This window comes from Carcharodon carcharias, chromosome 17, assembly GCF_017639515.1.
Source record: "Carcharodon carcharias isolate sCarCar2 chromosome 17, sCarCar2.pri, whole genome shotgun sequence".
NCBI lineage: Eukaryota > Metazoa > Chordata > Chondrichthyes > Lamniformes > Lamnidae > Carcharodon > Carcharodon carcharias.
The window spans coordinates 22,969,492-22,988,673 of NC_054483.1; the positions used below are offsets into that span (position 1 = coordinate 22,969,492).

General features: G+C 45.3%; 1 protein-coding gene across 1 annotated transcript in view; it reads right to left on the bottom strand.

The window, feature by feature from the left end:
• Positions 1-538: 538 nt before the first annotated feature.
• The window catches only part of LOC121289884 (rho GTPase-activating protein 25-like), a 45,029-nt gene continuing 26,385 nt past the window's right edge, over positions 539-19,182 (bottom strand). Inside the window, exons 5-11 of the mRNA XM_041209825.1 lie at positions 15,859-16,066; positions 13,560-13,692; positions 9,993-10,066; positions 8,726-8,847; positions 6,428-6,597; positions 4,282-4,853; positions 539-1,130 (exon numbers count right to left, since the gene is read on the bottom strand). Of these exons, the coding sequence (XP_041065759.1) occupies positions 926-1,130; positions 4,282-4,853; positions 6,428-6,597; positions 8,726-8,847; positions 9,993-10,066; positions 13,560-13,692; positions 15,859-16,066 (1,484 nt within the window). The 3' untranslated portion in view covers positions 539-925. The remainder of the gene's footprint in view (positions 1,131-4,281; positions 4,854-6,427; positions 6,598-8,725; positions 8,848-9,992; positions 10,067-13,559; positions 13,693-15,858; positions 16,067-19,182) is intronic.

Here is a 19,182-nt window from a genome sequence, read left to right on the forward strand (position 1 = left end):
GAAATTGTCCATTTTGGCAGGAAGAATAAAAGAGAAGCATGTTATCTGTATGGTGAGAGATTGCAGAGCTCTGAGGAGCAGAGGGATCTGGGTGTCCTAGCGCATGAATCGCAAAAGGTTGGTATGTAGGTACAGCAAGTCATTAGGAAAGTTAATAGAATGTTATCATTTATTGCGGGGGAATTGAATACAAAAGTAGGGAGGTTGTGCTTCAGTTGTACAGAGCACTAGTGAGACCAGATCAGGAGTACTGTGTACAGTATTGGTCTCCTTATTTAAGGAGAGATGCAAAATATGTTGGAAGCAGTTCAGAGAATGTCGACTAGACTAATACCTGAATGGGTGGGCTGTCCTATGAGGAATGGTTGGACAGATTAGGCTTGTATCCACTGGAGTTTAGAAGAGTAAGAGGTAACTTCATTGAAACTTATAAGATCCTGAGGGGTCTTGACAGGGTGGATGTGGAAAGGATATTTCATCTTGTGGGAGAATCCAAAACTAAGGGTCACTGTTTAAAAATAAGGGGTCACCCATTTAAAACAGAGCTGAGGAGAAATTTTTTCTCTCAGAGGGTCGTGAGTCTTTGGAACTCTCTTACCCAAAAGGTGGTGGAGGCAGAATCTTTGAATATTTTTAAGACAGAGCTAGATGGATTTGTGGTAAGCAAGAGAGTGAAACGTTATCGGGGTAGGCAGGAATGCGGAGTTGAGGTTACAGTCAAATCAGCCATGATCTTAGTGGATGGTAGAGCAGGTTCGAGGAGCCGAATGGCCTACTTCTGTTCCTAACTCGCATGTTCATATGTCTCTGTGATAAACTGGCAGAACGGAAATGTAAAAGTGGAAGATTTTGATTTCTTTGTTCCCAGTCAGCTTAGTCCTTCTAAAAGGGACTCTTTCTTCTGCGGCAAGTACTTCTTGGGGATTTAAGATCTGTCGTTTTCTTTTTCTGTCTGAAAGAAGCCCTTTAGCTCCTCCTCCAGCTCCTGGTTGCGTCTCTCAGCGTCCATCTGTGCCCGAAATGCATTGCGGAACCTGATTTCCAGGGCTTCGAATTGCTTCTTATTTTCTTCTATCTGTTTGTTGAGACGGACAACCTTGGACCAAACTTCGTAATTCTCCTTTTCGAGGCTGCAAACAAAAGCAGATTGATTTGGTCGGTACCATCATGTTTCAGCAGGAATACCCAGTAGTAGGGCTGACAACACAGGGAAGCTGGGTGTACTCCAACAGGCACAGGGCATGTCAACAGTCAGGAACTGTCACATGGCTTGTGACTTGGTGACACCAGCAAGTTTGGAAATGTGTCTTTCCCATCCATCATCTAAGTTATTGATGAATGTCACAGCAACAGCCTACACAGCACATTTAATAGAATGAAATCTTCCAAGGAGCATTCCAAAACGAAATAGACCACCAAGCCAGAAAAGAGATATCAGGGCAGATGACCAAAAGCTTGGCCAAAGAAGTAGGTTTTCAGGAGTATCTTAAAAGGAGGAAAGTGAGGTCGAGAGGGAGGGAATTCTAAAGCAGTGAAAGCACTGGATAGAGTGAATAGTTGAGGCCTAACATGAAACACCACTGGTCATATGTGCCAACGAGAATACTTAACCTCCACTCATCCTGCTCATCCAACTCCCAAGCCAGATCAATAATTCGCCTTAACTTCCATGGACTTCAACTTTAGCTAGCAGTCTCTTATATGCGACACGTACTCAATCACTCTGGGTAGGGAATATGTTTGTCACAAAGCTGCAGTCAAATTCTCACTTGTTTTCATTGGGACCTCATGACTATCCCTGGTTTTCAACGCTCTCCCTTTGGTGGCCGTGCCTTCAGCTGCCTTGACCCTCATCTCTAGAATTCCCTTCCTCAACCTCGCCACCTCCCTCCCTTTAAGACAGTCCTTGAAGCCTTCCTGCAAGATGAAGCTTATGTAGCTCCATGTTAATGTTGTTTGATAATACTCCCGTGAAATGCTTTTCAATGTTTGACTATATCACCGGAGCTGTATAAATGTTATTTGGTATCATTTTCACATCCTCTGATTTACAAGGTAAAACGTTGCACAGAGGAAAGTGAATAGAGGAGACTTTTGGTGACAGTTTTCGTTATTGCAGCTCTGCAACGATCAGTTTCTTTCTCTATGAATACTGCCAACCTGCTGAATATTTCCATTGTTTTATGTTTTAACTATAGATTCCCCACACCCACAGTACTCAGCCCTTGTCATGAAATTCTGACTCTGTTGAAGTGACTTTCAGAGACTGGAGCACACCATGCTAGCTGACACTCCACTGCATGACTGAGGGGGTGCTGCACTATTGGAGGTGTCATCTTTCAAACCAAAGCCCTGTGACCTGGCTTATATGTAAAAGAACCAATGACCCTCTTTTGAAGGAGAGGAGAGTACTCCCCACTGCCCTGGCTAATATTTATCCTTAAAAAAGATGATCTGGCCATGATCCTTTGATTTTTTGTGGGAGTTTGCTGTCTTCGAATGAGCTGGCCCATTTCCAACATGATAACAGTAGCTACGGGCGGAATTCTCCCATCCCTTCAAGCCGGCGGGTTCTTCCAGTCCCGCCGATGTGAACGGGAATTTCAATGGCTCGCCGGCCCCGCGTTGGTGGGGAGGGGCTGGAAAATTCCACCCTACATCTCAAAAGGACATCAACCGGAATGCACATCCTGAAACTACGGAATGCACGGTATTAATGGAAAACATTTTTGTTAAACTGTTGTAAAGTGAGTGGTCCTGGCCATTGGGAATTCATTCATTTGTCACAGCTAATACTTTATCACAGAAAACTCGGGTCAAGCGAATATTTTGCTTTGGTACTTATGCTGATGAGTGTGCACATGAACCTCATATTTTATTCAATCCTCTCTCCCACTGCTCTCCCCACACCACAGAGCATGCAGCCCTAAGGTTCAGCAAAGAAAGAAATAGATTGTGTTTTATGCAGCATCTTCCATGGCCTCATTACCAATGAAGTCATCCCTGGAAGGAAAACAGATTGTGATGGAAGTACTCAACAAATCAAACAGCATCCACGGAGAGATAAATTTAATGTTGCAAATGGCTGACCTCTTGTCAGAACTGGGAGATGTCGGAAGTGGAATAGGTCCTGAGTAAGGGGTGGGTGGGATGCAGACGAGAGGAAAGCCTGTGATAGGGTGAAAGACAGGGGAGATTAAATGGCCTGAAACATTGGTCTTCCAAGGCCAAAGGGAAAGGTGATGGGGCAAGAAAAGGATCAAAGACACGAAGATGTCTTTTCTGAGCGCGTCAACATTCCCCTTGGCTCTGGAAGACTAACTCTTCTGTGATTTAATCTCTCCTGTCTTCCACCCTATCACCGGCCTTCCTTTTGTCTGTGTCCCATCCCTGCTCAAAGCCTATTCCATTTCTAACTTTCCTCACTTCTGACGGTCATTAACTCTGTTTCACTCTCCACAGATGCTGTTTGATTTGCTGAGCATTTCCAGCAGTTTCTGTTTTCATTTAAAAATTTCCAGCACCCACGGTATTCTGCTTTTCAAGCAGTTTTTGAAGTGTAGCCACTGTAGTGAGAAATGCATTCCAGTTGGGTACCCCTGTCACAAGCTAGTCCCAGGGAACCAGCTGAGGTGAAGAACAACAGGCCCAAGAAGGCCTCACCAATCATCATCCCACACTTTTGGTGTGTTCCTTGACTCCTCTGGCATGGGCTGATGAAAACACCCAGGCCAATTTTCAATCTACCCTCATGCCTTGGTTTCTACCTGTCTGGTTCCTGTTAATGCAATTTTGGCAATTTTGTGAGAGCTATGCTGGAAAGAGTGGACTATATTTTAAAAGCCAGGTTTCTGTCGGTTACTTGAAAGGCTTCAATTATTGAGCTGAATGAAGATTTTCTTCAAACCTGGAACTAAAGCCGTGTCTTGCAGACTTGCAGATATTGCCGTTCCTTCACTGTCGCCAGAACTCCCTCCCTAACAGCCCTGTGGGTGTACCTACGCTACATGCACTGCAGTGATTCAAGAAGGCAGCTCACCGCCACCTTCTCAAGGACAATTAGGGGTGGGCAATGAATGCTGGCCTAGCCAGCGAAGCCCACATCCCACAACTGAATAAATAAAAAAGAGACTCGCATTTTGTTCCTATCTCACTTTCTGTCTGCATCCCAAACACAATTCAGTCGCTCACTTGCCAGGGTGCTAGCTTGTCACAGTAATTCAAACCAGCTGAGAAGCCCAAAGCCTCAAGCAGAAGAGTTGGTTTGTGTTGGCCAGTTACCTTTCAATTCTCTCGACGTAACTTTCCCTCTTGCTGTGAAACTCTTCCCTCAGCTTCGCGATCAATTTCAGGAGCTGCTCCTTGCTCATTTCCCCCACCTTCGCCTCACTTTCCTCTCCTCCGCTATCCAGCTCAGCTTTTTCCTGTTGGGTCTTTGCCGTGAGGCTTTGACTGGTCTGTAACAGGGAGTTGGCTGTTTGATGGCTGACCATGTCCAGAGAGGGTGAGGGACTGCGTGCAGCAGACCCATCCTTATCCTGAGAAGAAGCAGCAGAGGTTGCTGTTGGAGAGGTTTCAGAAGTGCAGAGCAACTGGTAGGAAGCTGAGGCTCTCAGAATGTCCTGCGAAAGACACCTTCTGTGCCCCTCAGTCACAGCTTCCTTGTCATTCCTGACCTGGGAACTCTTGGTGTTCCAGTTCTGAGTGCTGGGAATACCTTCGTTCACACTGTCAGATATCTCTGTGCATTTCCTGGCTGGGAGTGTTTGAGTCCTTTTCCTGGGGCTTTCCATCCAGTTTTCCAATTCGCTCTCCTCTGGCATGCTGTTGTCATTCCCATCATTCTGGCAGCGCTGTAAAGGGAAAGAAATTCCTGTCAATATTTCCAATCTTTCCCACCGAAAGAAAGACTTGCATTTGAGCAGCACGTAACAACGCATGATGTGCCTGTTGTCATGTAAGAAACATGGCAGCCAAATTGCACACAGCAAGCTCCCCAAACAGCAGTGTGATGAGGACCAGATGATTTGTTTTTGCATGCATTGTCTAGGGGATAAATATTGGTCAGAACATCAGAGAGAATTCCCCTGCTGTTCTTCAAAATAGAGCCCATGGGGTCTTTTATGTCCACCTGGGGGGAGGACAACATTTCATCTGAAAGACAGCATCTCCGACAGTACAGCACTCCCTCTGTACTGCACTGAAGTGTCAATCTGGATTATGGGCTCTGGTCCCTGAGGTAAGTCTTTGACGATCTGATTCAAAGGTGACTGAGTGCCTCCACTGATCCATGACTGACACCCAGGACACGGACAGCACAATATGTCCCTTGCTGGGTGTCACAGTGAAACCAAGACCGAATGGCCTGATACACAGATATTTATAAGCAATAGCGTTCAGAGGAAATACCGATATTGGAGTGATGAACTGGTGAAAACAGTTTCCTCTGCTCAAACTCATCCCCTGTTCTTGACAGACATTATTAACTTCAGCATCACACCATTCATGCCTCATGCTTGATCCTGAGATCTGTTGGGTAACTTGATCTCAGCTGGGACTAGGTAATTTCAGCACTTTGTGGCTCAGTCAGTAGTGTTGGGGCACTGGTGTGGGGTGGTGGGGGGGGAGAGGGGAAGGTACAGCCAGACACCACTTCATTCCTGTCACTGACTGCAATGTCATTGCTAAGTCCTACTGGGATACAGCTCAGTGGATATTGGCTGCACTTCCATACCTCACTGCTCATGCTGCAAGCAAAAACATAGACCATGTACTGCAGCAGGAAATAACAGCAAACGTAGACCCCATTCTCACCCAATATCCACATGTGACCTGATAAGCTGTTGATTGTGGTTCAAGACCTCATCTCTCTCTCTCTCTCTACCTCTGTAACCATCTCCAGCCCTACAAAGAGCTTCAACTCGAGCTCATGTGTGTCCCCCGTCTACTTCACCTAACACTGGTGACTGTGCCTTCAGCTGTCTTGGCCCCAAGCTCTGTAATTCCCTCCCGGAATCTCCCCTCCTTTAAGACGCTCCTTCTAACTGACTTTGACCAAGCATTTGGTCTCCTGTCCGACTATTTCCTTAAGTGGTTCAGTGTCAAATCTTGTCTCATGAAGCACCTTGAGATGTCTTAGTAGGCTGAAGGGAGTCACTTGTTCGTACAGAACTTGAGTGTTGATGAAAAAAAGAGACATGCTGTCAAAGTTTTCCATCTTGCACTCATCAGGACTGCTCGCACAAACTTACCAACTGTAACGAGGGAAATAAGAATTTATACTGCATGAGAAGAGAGTGCCGATTAATTGGAGATGTGAGATAAATGCAACTTATTATTGACGTAGTATGGTGTGGCAGTGGTGATTGGGTGTGCCTGCAGTGAACTGGTGTAAGGTCAGATTTTGCTCTGTGTTCACGAATCTTACCCTGTGTGTCCTGGTTGCCACTCCTGTTGCAAACTCTGCAGCACCCCAACCAACCATACTTCGTTGTGCAGAGATTCTCAAAGGGGAAGGAGGCTTATCCTCATGTTTTGGAAACAGTTCATCGTGGCTGCTGATCAGAATAGTCATCAGCTTCTGAACCTGTGGTGTCCCTGTCTCAAAAACAAAAAATGGAATATTGGTAAAGGCAAAATACTGTGGATGCTGGAAATCTGAAACAAAAACAAAAAATGCTGGAAAAACTCAGCAGGTCTAACAGCATCTGTGGAGCGAAAGACAGAGTTAATGTTTCGAGTCCATATGACTCTTCACAGAGCTAGGAATATTAGGTTTCTTTTCTGTCAAACCTTTAAGTCAGGTGAAAGAAAGTGGGGGCAGGTTAACTCCGTTGGCTAGACGGCTAGTGTGTGGTTTGAAATAACGCCAACAGCACAGGGTTCAATCCCCATTCCAGCTGAGGTAGACTTGGGGCCTGCTTTCTTGACCTGCTTCCTCGTTAAATCCTAATAATTCCATATGTGGCTTAGCATCTCACTTTGTCTTCGAACATTTTTACCCAGAGGGTGGTGACGGTCTGGAATGCACTGCCTGGTAGGCGGGTTGCCTCATGTCCTTTAAAAAGCACCTGGATGAGCACTTGGCACGTCGTAATATTCAAGGCTATGGGCCAAGTGCTGGTAAATGGGATTACGTCGGCAGGTCAGGTGTTTCTCACGTGTCGGTGTAGACTTGATGGGCCGAAAGGCCTCTTCTGCACTGTGTGATTCTGTGATTCCTGTCAAGCACCCTGGATGTTCTGCTCCACTAAAATTGCGATATAAATGTGAGTTGGTATTGGTGAGGTCAAATCATCTTGGACCTGGGCTGGAATACAAAATCTGATCACTACTTCTCAATGCCTCTTACTGGGTGTTGTTTCTTCCCACTGGCTCACTGGATTGTTTTTGTAGTGTGCTTGATTTGACATTGTATATTTTAGTTTAGCATTTATAATCTATGTTTCAACAGGGGCTGGTGGTGTGGTGGGGATGTGGGTGGGGGTGGAGGTTGAGGTTCGTGGGGGTGGAGGTTGAGGTTGGTGGGGGTGGGGGGATGGTGGTAGTGGGGGTTGGTGGGGCTGGGAGTGGGGGTTGGTGGGGGTGGGGGATAGTGGGGGGTGGGGTGCGCGTGGGGGAGGGGGTTGGTGGTCTTGCTGTGTGCTGCCACATGACATTAATCTCTACACTTGTAAGCAATTCATGACAAGTGAAGTGTTGAGCTCTTTCTGAGAGGTGTGATCTGATGCGATTAAAATGAAAATCTTTTTCTTTGTTGTTTCTTAATCTTGTCAACCTCCTCTTTCAACGATGTGACTTGCTCTGGTCAAGAAGGCAAGGCAGCTAATCTCTTTGCAGGCATCTATTATCACCACTCTAACCAGCTGTTGGAATGGTTTAAGTTTACCTTCGTTCACAGGATGTGGGTATCACTGGCTGGTCCAGCATTTATTGCCCATCCCTAGTTGCCCTTAAGAAGGTGCTGGTGAGCTGCCTTCTTGAACTGCTGCAGTCCATGTGGTGTAGGTAGACCCACAGTGCTGTTAGGGAGGGAGTTCCAGGATTTTGACCCAGTGACAGTGAAGGAACAACGATATGTTTCCAAGTCAGGATGGTGAGTGACTTGGAGGGGAACTTTCAGGTGGTGGTGTTCCCATATATCTGCTGCCCTTGTCCTTCTAGATAGTAGTGGTTGTGGGTTTGGAAGGTGCTGTTGAAGAAGCCTTGGTGAGTTCCTGCAGTGCATCTTGTAGATGATACACACTGCTGCCACTGTGCGTCAGTGGTGGAGGAGTGAATGTTTGTGCATGTGGTGCCAATCAAGTGGGCTGCTTTGTCCTGCATGGTGTCGAGCTTCTTGAATGTTGTGGGAGCTGCACTCATTCAGGCAAGTGAGGAGTATTCCATCACACTCCTGAATTGTGCCTTGTGGATGGTGAACAGGCTTTGGGAATTAGTTGGTGAGTTACCTGCCGCAGAATTCCCAGCCTCTGACCTGCTCTTGTAGTAAGTTGATATCCAACTTGCACCTCTGTCTATTTTTGCCCCCACTAAGAAGGTGCAGCTGAGATCAGGATATAGGAAGGCAGCTGCCCACCTCCTGCCCCTATGCGGTGCCAGGTATTGAGTTCCAGCACCCTGACACCAGTTGCCATCCTAACAAGAGGTGTTTTGTATTGTTATGGACTAGCCCAAGGTAGAGAATTCAGAAGGAGCTGAAGAATTACATCAGACTCTGACTTGCCTCTCATGATGGCCACGGGATCTTCGATTTTGGGTCTGAGGAGATTCACCCCGAAGACAGTCGCCAAATTGTCCACGCTCATTTTATTGATGCTGGAGTTGAGCTGCACTTCATGGAGAAATCTGCCCGGGAAACAGAAGAAACATTCAATTTGCACCTTCTGGGAACAATTGCCAAAGCCGGTCTGACTGGAATAACAACACCAGGGCCAAATATGTACAATCACAGGATTATAGAATGATAGAATAATACAGCAGGAGGCCATTCAGCCCATCGATACTGTGCCAGCTCTCTTGAATAAGAATCCAGTTATTCCTAGTTCCCCACTCTTTCCCCGTATCCCTGCAATTTTTTTTTCCTTTTGTATTTACCTCATTCCTTTTTGAAAGCTCCTATTGAATGTGTTTCCACTACACTATCAGGCAGGGCATTCCAAATCCTAACCACTTGTTGCACAGTCAAGTTTTTCCCTCTTCTTGCCCCTGGTTCTTTGAGCAATTATCTTCAATCTCTGGCCTCTGGTTATCTACCCTTTAACCATTGGAAAGCATCTCTCTTCAGTTAGTCTATTTAAAGCTTGTCATCTCCATCCAACATGTACCACATCCCACAGGGGTATGTGATCAGCAGAATCAGTAATCACGCCCATTTGAAATTGAAATGTTCATCCAACGTGCATGTTATGTTAGATAACAAGTGATACATGCTGAGGAACTAGGTGACATTCTATTCCGAGATCCCGGATAACATCAACCATTTCCTGCCAAAGGAATCGCCTGTTTTCATTTTGTGTCTGTTTGGTAGACTTCGTATTCCTACAAGAAAAAGCCCATTGGGAGACAATGATTCAATGTTGTAATTGGGAAGCACCATCACCTTGTTCGTTCCATCAGTTTCATATTAAGAACATTTAATAAATCAGTTTCATCTCTTGCTGCCAGGCCCATAGCTTTCTATTCCAAAGCCTACATCCCTCTATTCCCAAGCCTACATCCCTCTATTCCCAATCTTACACCCCTCTATTCCCAACTTCATGTCCCCGTTTCCAATCCCCTTTCCCTACACTCCCACTCCAACTCCACATCCCCAATCCTAATCCCAAATCCCTCCGCTCCCACTCCTGTGTGTGTCCATTCCCAATCCTGTATCCCTATCTCCCAAGCAGCATTTCTTTGTTTATGAGGAGATAGCCCTCCTGTGCCAAAGCCTTTTCACAAAGAAGCCTGGAGTTCAGATTCTGATTTGCCAAAGGTCGTGAGTGTCTCACCTGCAGATGTAGCTGAGCAGGTTGCAGTTTACCTGAGGCAATAAAGACAGCTGTGTCATCAGCTCCTTTCGCCCCTGTTGAGCAGAAAACATGAGTCACATATCAAAACAGGTTGTCACAAAGTACATTTTGTCTCTTTCTAAAGCCACAAACTGTTGGTCCCAGAAGAAATGGTTTAAAAATGATTATTTTCATTCTATTCTGGTCAAGCTTCCTGGGCAACTACTCAACAGAGCCTTTCATTTCTGGTTTCATTCTATGGAATCTTCAATCTTTTGGTTCCAATATCCTTTCTACTGTCATTTCTTACAATCAACCTTGCACCACGCCTGCCCAGCCCACCCCTCACTATCCCCCACCCCCACCAATCCCCACTCCCATCCCCCCCACCCCCACCTCCCCGACCACCACCCCGTCAGTCAGCCTATTTAGCCATGCTGAACAATCAGCGCTTTTCCCTTGTCCTTTCCCCATTCCCTTATACATTTCTTTCTTTTACAAATATTAGTAATGTTACCACCATGTTTGGAAGAATGAAAAAAAGAGACATTTTTAACAAGAGCCACAGGATAATCCAATTAATCAAAGCCTTAAGGATTAGAGACCATTCACTAAGCCAGTTGCTGTGTGTATCATTGCATTGCTGTAGCTGACATGAGTGTTGATCCACAAGTTGATGGCTCCTGACAACTCTCTTAGAATCTGGAAAAACTCAGCAGGTCTGGCAGCATCGGCGGAGAAGAAAAGAGTTGACATTCTGAGTCCTCATGACCCTTCAACAGATCTGAATGAATATTAGGAGAGGGGTGAAGTATAAGCTGGTTTAAGGTGGGGGAGCGGGGGGCGGGGAGAGAAGTGAAGGGGGGTGGTTGTAGGGACAAGCAAGCAGTGATAGGAGCAGATCATCAAAAGATGTCACAGACAAAGGAATAAAAGAACACAGAGGTGTTGAAGTTGGTGATATTATCTAAACGAATGTGCTAATTAAGAATGGATGGTAGGGCACTCAAGGTATAGCTGTAGTGGGGGTGGGGGGGCATAAAAGATTTAAAAATAATGGAAATAGGTGGGAAAAGAAAAATCTATATAAATTATTGAAAAAAAAACAAAAGGAAGGGGGAAGAAACAGAAACGGGGTGGGGATGGAGGAGGGACCTCAAGACCTAAAGTTGTTGAATTCAATATTCAGTCTAGAAGGCTGTAAAGTGCCTAGTCAGAAGATGAGGTGCTGTTCCTCCAGTCTGCGTTGGGCTTCACTGGAACAATGCAGCAGGCCAAGGGCAGACATGTGGGCAAGAGAGCAGGGTGGAGTGTTAAAATGGCAAGCGACAGGGAGGTTTGGGTCATTCTTGCGGACAGACCACAGGTGTTCTGCAAAGCGGTCGCCCAGTTTACGTTTGGTCTCTCCAATGTAGAGGAGACCGCATTGGGAGCAACGAATACAGTAGACTAAGTTGGGGGAAATGCAAGTGAAATGCTGCTTCACTTGAAAGGAGTGTTTGGGCCCTTGGACGGTGCAGCATTTCACTTGCATTTCCCCCAACTTAGTCTACTGTATTCGTTGCTCCCAATGCGGTCTCCTCTACATTGGAGAGACCAAACGTAAACTGGGTGACCGCTTTGCAGAACACCTGCGGTCAGTCCGCAAGAATGACCCAAACCTCCCTGTCGCTTGCCATTTTAACACTCCACCCTGCTCTCTTGCCCACATGTCTGCCCTTGGCCTGCTGCATTGTTCCAGTGAAGCCCAACGCAAACTGGAGGAACAGCACCTCATCTTCTGACTAGGCACTTTACAGCCTTCCGGACTGAATATTGAATTCAACAACTTTAGGTCTTGAGCTCCCTCCTCCATCCCCACCCCCTTTCTGTTTCTTCCCCCTTCCTTTTGTTTTTTTCCAATAAATTATATAGATTTTTCTTTTTCCCACCTATTTCCATTATTTTTAAATCTTTTATGCCCCCCCCACCCCCACTAGAGCTATACCTTGAGTGCCCTACCATCCATTCTTAATTAGCACATGCGTTTAGATAATATCACCAACTTCAACACCTCTGTGTTCTTTTGTTCCTTTGTCTGTGACATCTTTTGATGACCTGCTCCTATCACTGCTTGCTTGTCCCTACAACACCACCCCCCTCCACTTCTCTCCCCACCCTCACCACCACCCCACTCCCCCCACACCCCCACCTTAAACCAGCTTATATTTCACCCCTCTCATTGTAAAGAAAAATCAGTTCTGTCGAAGGGTCATGAGGACTCGAAACGTCAACTCTTTTCTTCTCCGCCGATGCTGCCAGAACTGCTGAGTTTTTCCAGGTAATTCTGTTTTTGTTTTGGATTTCCAGCATCCGCAGTTTTTTGTTTTTATCTCTTAGAATCTATTTAATTCTAGTCGTAGCTATTGTTATTAGAGTGGATTTCTTCAGTCTCCCTTTGCAATAAACAACATTTTCACCTTTCAACTCTCTGTCTCTTGCTCCAGTATGAGTTCCTGAGGTGTGCAATCAGTTGTCAGTGTTATACTGGGCAGAATGTTCTGCCTGTCAGGTGGGAAACAGGTGCGGGCGCGGGTGCGCAGCCAATCGCTGCCTGCGATTGGCCGCGCGCCGCCATTTACGTGGGTGGGCCAATTAAGACCCGCCCAGTGTGACACAGCGCTACCTGTGCGGGCGGGGGGAGGAGAGAGAGTCAGTTCCTGTGCTCTTTCGTGCATGCCAGATGTCAGATGTCAACGTTATAATGTGCTGTATTATGTATGAGTCCCTTAAGAGGTGAAAAAACAAAAACAGAATTACCTGGAAAAACTCAGCAGGTCTGGCAGCATCGGCGGAGAAGAAAAGAGTTGACGTTTCGAGTCCTCATGACCCTTCGACAGAACTTGAGTTCGAGTCCAGGAAAGAGGTGAGTTGGCTGTCATTCAAACTGTGCTGTCTTCAGTCAACTACACAGAATCTATTTGTGTACAGTTTCATCCATCTCTTACTTCAGACTTCGCGGGAACAATAAGATGAGGTTCTCCACCCAGCGCCACACACCCACAACAAAAGGCTCGGTGGGATACGCACACTGCCTGATATGAGCCTCGAGGACAAGAAAGATTGAGAATTCAAGCATGTTCTAGGCTGACTCATTGACCTGAGATGGGCAACTCATACCATGATTGTCAGGTACTCCCATCAATGGGCTTGGCTGTGGAATCACACACAGTCCAGTTACCTGGTGACAGCTACAGCCAGAGCTCTACTATGAAGACTGATAAGCTACTGGAGGGTCCACACATTTCTCCTCCTCTCCATCAGTATTCAGTAGGTCTCACCTCCTTCAAATGATAGTATTCTAGCTCTCCAACCCATCAGACTCAGTCCCTTCTTTCCCCTATAGTCTGAGTTTCTCATTATGGAAAAAAACATGTTGGCATTTATCATGTCTTCTCACCTACTGTTTTCAAACATTCACAGTGTCCTGTGCACTGACTTTCAGATGTTCAGTTTAGTTTCTGAAATCAACACAATGTACAGCCAAAACTGCATTGCAGAACACAGAGGCAGAGAACCAATACATACCTCCTCTTCGTTGCTGCTCATTAACTGGCAACATGCAAGGAAGTTGTCATACTGAGACCAAGGGATGACTGGTTCCGGGAGCTCTCTGAGGTATAGCTTAAACAGAGAGGCTACAGTGTGCACATCTGTATCCCTGGAAGAAAAGGCAAGTTTCGACACATCAACATTGAATGAAGATACAACGGCCTGGACAAAAACAGAGACATTAAAAGGAATTTACTCAGATTATCCCACAGGGATACTAGATCAAACATCAGTAAACTGAGTCACTTGTCCTTTATTACTAAATGTTCATTATTGTAGAGCAATGGGTTAATGAATATGTTAAAGAGACCATGATGATATTAATGATGAACTGTGACATCAGTTGTCAAATGACTGAGAGGCTCCAGTTGAGCGAGGAACAGAACAGTCTGTGTCTTGAAGACCATGTGCTAACCTGGAAGTCTTTGTAAATAGTTCTCAATAAACAGTTTGAATTTAAACTATACCAACCATCTCAGGTCTGTCAAAGAGAAGCAAAGCCTCATCAAGGTTAGGTAAGCCAAGAAAACCTCACTAACACTTGGTCATAACATCGAAAGACATCAAAACAATTACCAGGAAGGAATTCAGGCTTTTGACACAATTCAGGTTCACATCAATTTCACATATTAAATGGGAATGAAGTGGAAATTAGCCTGCGTTGTATTAATCCAGGCATGGATATGTGTCTGTTCTCAGTGACAAGCAAACGATATCTAGCCAACCTTTCTTTCTTCAACTGCTTCACGTGGAAACGGCCTGGGAAGGGAGACTACCCATAAAAATGGTTTCAGCTGGGATGCAAAGTGCAGGGATTGTGCTGCACAAGGGCTGACAATTGCAAAGGACAGGGTGAATGGAGCAAAGGGTCTCTGTCATTGTTGGGATATCAGTGCTGGAGAATTCAACCCCACACCTCTCTGGACACACTGTTACCATGAGTCACTCCATGGTCATGGGACAGATGCAGCGAAATCTCCATCAATCCTTTTTCAATGACATTCATTGACCACAAGCTTAGCAGATGCATATAGGATCAAGGTGAGCATCATCCTTTAAACCAAACTCTTGGTTCCTTACATAAGGGCATGAGAAATAGGAGCAGGAGGAAGGCTACATCATCCCTTAAGCCTGCTCTGCAATTCAGTCAAATCATTGTCTTGTCCCACAGAGTCACCAGCCGCCATTTTGAGAAGAGTAAGCTAGTTGAATAAAAGATGGGGCAGCATCTCGCTCCCTCTATTTCTCTCCTTCTCCTGTCCTGTCCTCGGTAACTACAGCAATCAATAGAAGCATTGATCATTGCAGCTTTCTGCTGCCAAGGTAGACCAAGTTTACCAATAGGCTATGCCACCTAAAGCAAGGACAAACAAAACGGAGGCCTGTTATTCCACAAGATAACTAATGTTATAAATCTCCTGAACTCATTTCAATCACTTCACAGGGTCCAAGAAGAAACACTCAGATTGTTTTCTCTCCTAATTGGCCTGAATTTATCTGTGTGTCTGTGGGGAGTTGATGTATTGTGATGCACAAATGTACAGGTTGGGTAGACCAAGAGATCTTGCCTGCTGATCCTTCTCCATGTGTTGGGATACTGAGAAGATTAATTGTTCATTGTGAGAATACACTCCTGTGTTACCCTTTTCAATGAGAGTGAGTTCAGAAAGATTAACAAGTGATAGTGACTCATGCAATGTGTGTTCTGAGGCTGAAATAAAAAAACTCATTCTCTGACTCCAGAGAATACATGGCACAGAATAAAGAGCTGTTGTAGTGACAGGGTTTTATATGGTTACAGGAGGACCATAAACTACTCTTTGCCAAGATATAGTTAATGGTTCAGGCAAAATCAAAGCCTCACAATTAACTACGTGGTCCATTCTCACTTGATGGTATAGGGTGAGTGGTGGAGTGAGCGATCTGGTCAATTTTAACTTCACAGTGTGGGTGCCTTTACATTGGGGATAACTTGGATCTTGTACAAAAATGTAAAATGGGAGACAGGGAATTGCATCCCGATTTTTCATTTCTTCCCATACTTATTTCCATTTATGATTTGCATATTACCTAATGAATTCACGGCAAAGGAAACTGGAAGAGAAATTGGCAGCCACAGCAATGTCGCATGCTTGACACCACGACCTCAAGCTGCAGTGAGCCTCTGTTTCGTATGCAAGCTCACCAGTCAATGCAATCACAGCTTGAGCAGTGCAGTGTCCTAAGAAGGCCTTGGTCATTCACAAAGAGTGTTTCAAAGTCGCAATTTGCGTACCTATCAAACGTTGGCCTCTCTCCAGAATCAAAGGCATCTCGCAGTTCTTTGACTTGGTTGTCTTGCCCTGGTAAGCGAAAGATTCCTTCCTCATTCAGTCCATGCTGGCGAATGAAGTCTGCACACTGCTCCACTATCATGGGCACCGGGTGTTTCCCAAACTTCTGCTCGTATGCCATGGTTTCTGCTAAACGCTGATCAAAGACAGCTAAAGAAAGAGAAAGGGTTCAGTCTGGGCAGCAACACTTCACATTTCTTGGGGAACAGAATGTGCCACAAGATCAACTCTGTGTCGCTTGGCCTGTTAGATTTCATTGAATCATTGAATCCTGGAGCACAGAAGGAGGCCTATTGGCCCATCGTGCCTGTGCTGGCTCTTTGAAAGAGCCCTTGTGCTAAGTCCTACACCTGTCATTTTTTTGTCCGTAAGTCTGTAAGTTCCTCATTTTCAAGTACCTGTTCAATTCCCTTTTAAATCTATTTATGGAATCAGTATCCACCACTTTTTCAGATGTACAAATAGTCGTTTGAGTGTTGCTGAAGAAAGATATTTTGTCAAAAAGTTTTGTATTACACCCATCAGGGCAATCACAAGAATACCAATGTCAGGGGAAGCAATGCTCGTATCAAACAGTTTGTCCCTTCCACTGCTTGCAACAGGTAGGATACAGGCCGGATTGTATCCAACCAGCCCGTGGAGACATTGTCCAACATTAGTTGTGATTCTGTGATTGGACAACATTTGCTAAATAATCCACAGTGTGCTAAAAATTATTCTGACAACCAGTTAAAGATTGTCATGAGAGTGAGAGTGACTGCCCTTGACATCAAGGCTGCATTGACCAAGTGTGGCATCAAGGAGCCCTAGCAAAACTGGAGTCAATGGGAATCAGGGGGATAACTCTCCCGCTGTTTGGAATCATACCTAGCACAAAGGAAGATGGTTGTGGTTGTTAGAGGTCAGTCATCTCAGCTCCAGGACATCACTGCAGGAATTCCTCAGGGCAGTGTCCTCGGCCCAACCATCTTCAGCTGCTTCATCAATGACCTTCCTTTCATCATAAGGTCAGTAGTGGAAATGTTCACTGATGATTGTACAACGTTCAGCACCATTCACGACCCCTCAGATACTGAAGCAGCCCTTGTCCAAATGCAGCAAGACCTGGCTTGGGCTGACAAGTGGCAAGTAATCAAACAAAGTAAGATCAAACAAAATTTGACACAGTGACATAAGGAGATATTAGGACAGATGACCAAAAGCTTGGTCAAAGAGGTAAGTCTTAAGGAGTATCTTAAAGGAAGAAAGCGAGGTAGAGAGGGGTGATGCACTTTTTCCTTGCTATTGACATCGCCTGTCCCTCTACAGAGTGGTGCACTCCTTGTTTTTATTTACCGAAGAGAGATGGGCAGTGAGTGCAGCCCATGCCAGCAACACCCATATCCTGAGGATCAATTGGGAAAAACAAATCAAATCTGATCAAGTCGACTGAAAGATCTTTTCTGGGAGTCAAATCCAATCAGCTGACTTCAAGAGCTGCAGCTGAAACATAGGAACATTAGGCTTTAGATGAGCTGTTTTAAACACTTTGAGGTTTCAGAGTATTTGTGAGCAGAGTCTTCAGCTCAGAGTTATTGGGAAGTAAATGGGGAGCTGTGTGTACTGACGCATCTGTACACCCACCAGTATAGCCGACGAGACCAACAGAAGTACAGGCTTGTGTGTGCACTGATTCGGCCTGTAGGTTCAAGTCTGTACTGAAAGATGTTACTCTGTCGTGTGTAACCATTCCTTCCGGGAATGGATCAGTCAGGCTAGGTTTCCACATGTGTCCGCGGGGTGAAAGGAGCATTGAGCTTCATCCAAACTCGACACGACACCAGCAGAGATCAGATTGACAACCAATGCCTTGGAAATTGGAACCTCTTCAAAACATCTTTTAAGAAGCAGGATCACTCGGAACTCAGGTTAAAAACTCTCAAACCCTAATGAGATTAAATATCTCAAAGAAGGCTTCCAGTTCAGAACTAAAATTAGAAATAACTGAACCAAATTTTTGAGAAGAGTTTTGCAAACAGACTGTCCCTCAAGCAAACCTGCCAGTGAAAAGTCTTCAAATCCTCAGGGTGTGGCTGCTATTGGCTATTGGAATAGTAACCTGGCTTCAAACATTGGTTGTCTTGTTTTGTGATGGACAGTGTCAGTGTCATGGCAACTGTGGTGTCCAATTGTGTGTGGGGACTGCAGCAGATTGGTGGATTGAATGATATTCATCCTCTCAGTACATTGAAAATTTCAAGCATTTTGCTTTTGTTGAGAGAAGGGGACAGGTGAACTCTCTCCCCATACTCAGGCTAGAATTATTCAGCAACCATGTATTGTGTGGTAAGTTGCAGCAAAAATCTGCCACTCTGTGGGGCAGTGTGCTGACCAATTGGATGCCAAATTTGAAGAGTAAGTTGTGCAAGAGGCAGGCGGTAACCATTTCTATCTCTGCTCACATGTTTATACAGCAGCTATTTCTCACTGTTAGCTCAGATTCAAGTTATGCCTTCTATCTGCTGCTGAAATGCTACACAAGTGTTGTATTGCAGGTCTGATGAATGAACTGTCATAACGCACATGCCAAAAATTACCACTTTTCTCTGACTTTAAGTGACCACTCTTGGCTGGCAGTGCAATGAATCCTCCCAGTCCAGATTCCAAATTCAGTGCCAACTCCAGGAAAAAGCTGAATGAAAGGTAGATGCAGCACAAATCTTTCAACTCTCCAGCCTGGTGAAACTCAGGCTCAAGCCTGATGTGGGCAAGGGAAAGCATCCATGTTCTATCCAAAGAAAGCTTTGGTCCAAGGCATGAAACTAAGCAACATGGGAGGCCAGCAGTTTAGAGCAGATCTCTTGCAACAGAACCAGCAGCTCCATATCAACTTCCGATTTTGATCGAAGTAAAATTTCTTCCTGAAAGTCACGAAGCAGGCCTACACTTAGCTGGTTCTCTAAGGCTGGACAAATTGGTGAGGTGCTGCACAAACCTACTCATTTGTATCTTCTCTTTAGTATAAGGGTCTGGCACTTACAGGGTTAATGTGGGACTGAGTACAATACCACCCGCGCAGTGATGTAAGAGAACACATGACCCAAACCCAGGGTCAGTCGAGTGTTGGACAGAGCTGTGTGTACCAGCAAGCATGGAGACAGCTCCCAACTTGAACCCTTTTCTGTATATTTGCAAGTAGTTCTGAGTCAGTAAAGACTTACAGTTGACCTATGTATGACGACAAAGACTTCTTCAGACCTATTGACCTGTATCCAGCACCCTGCAAC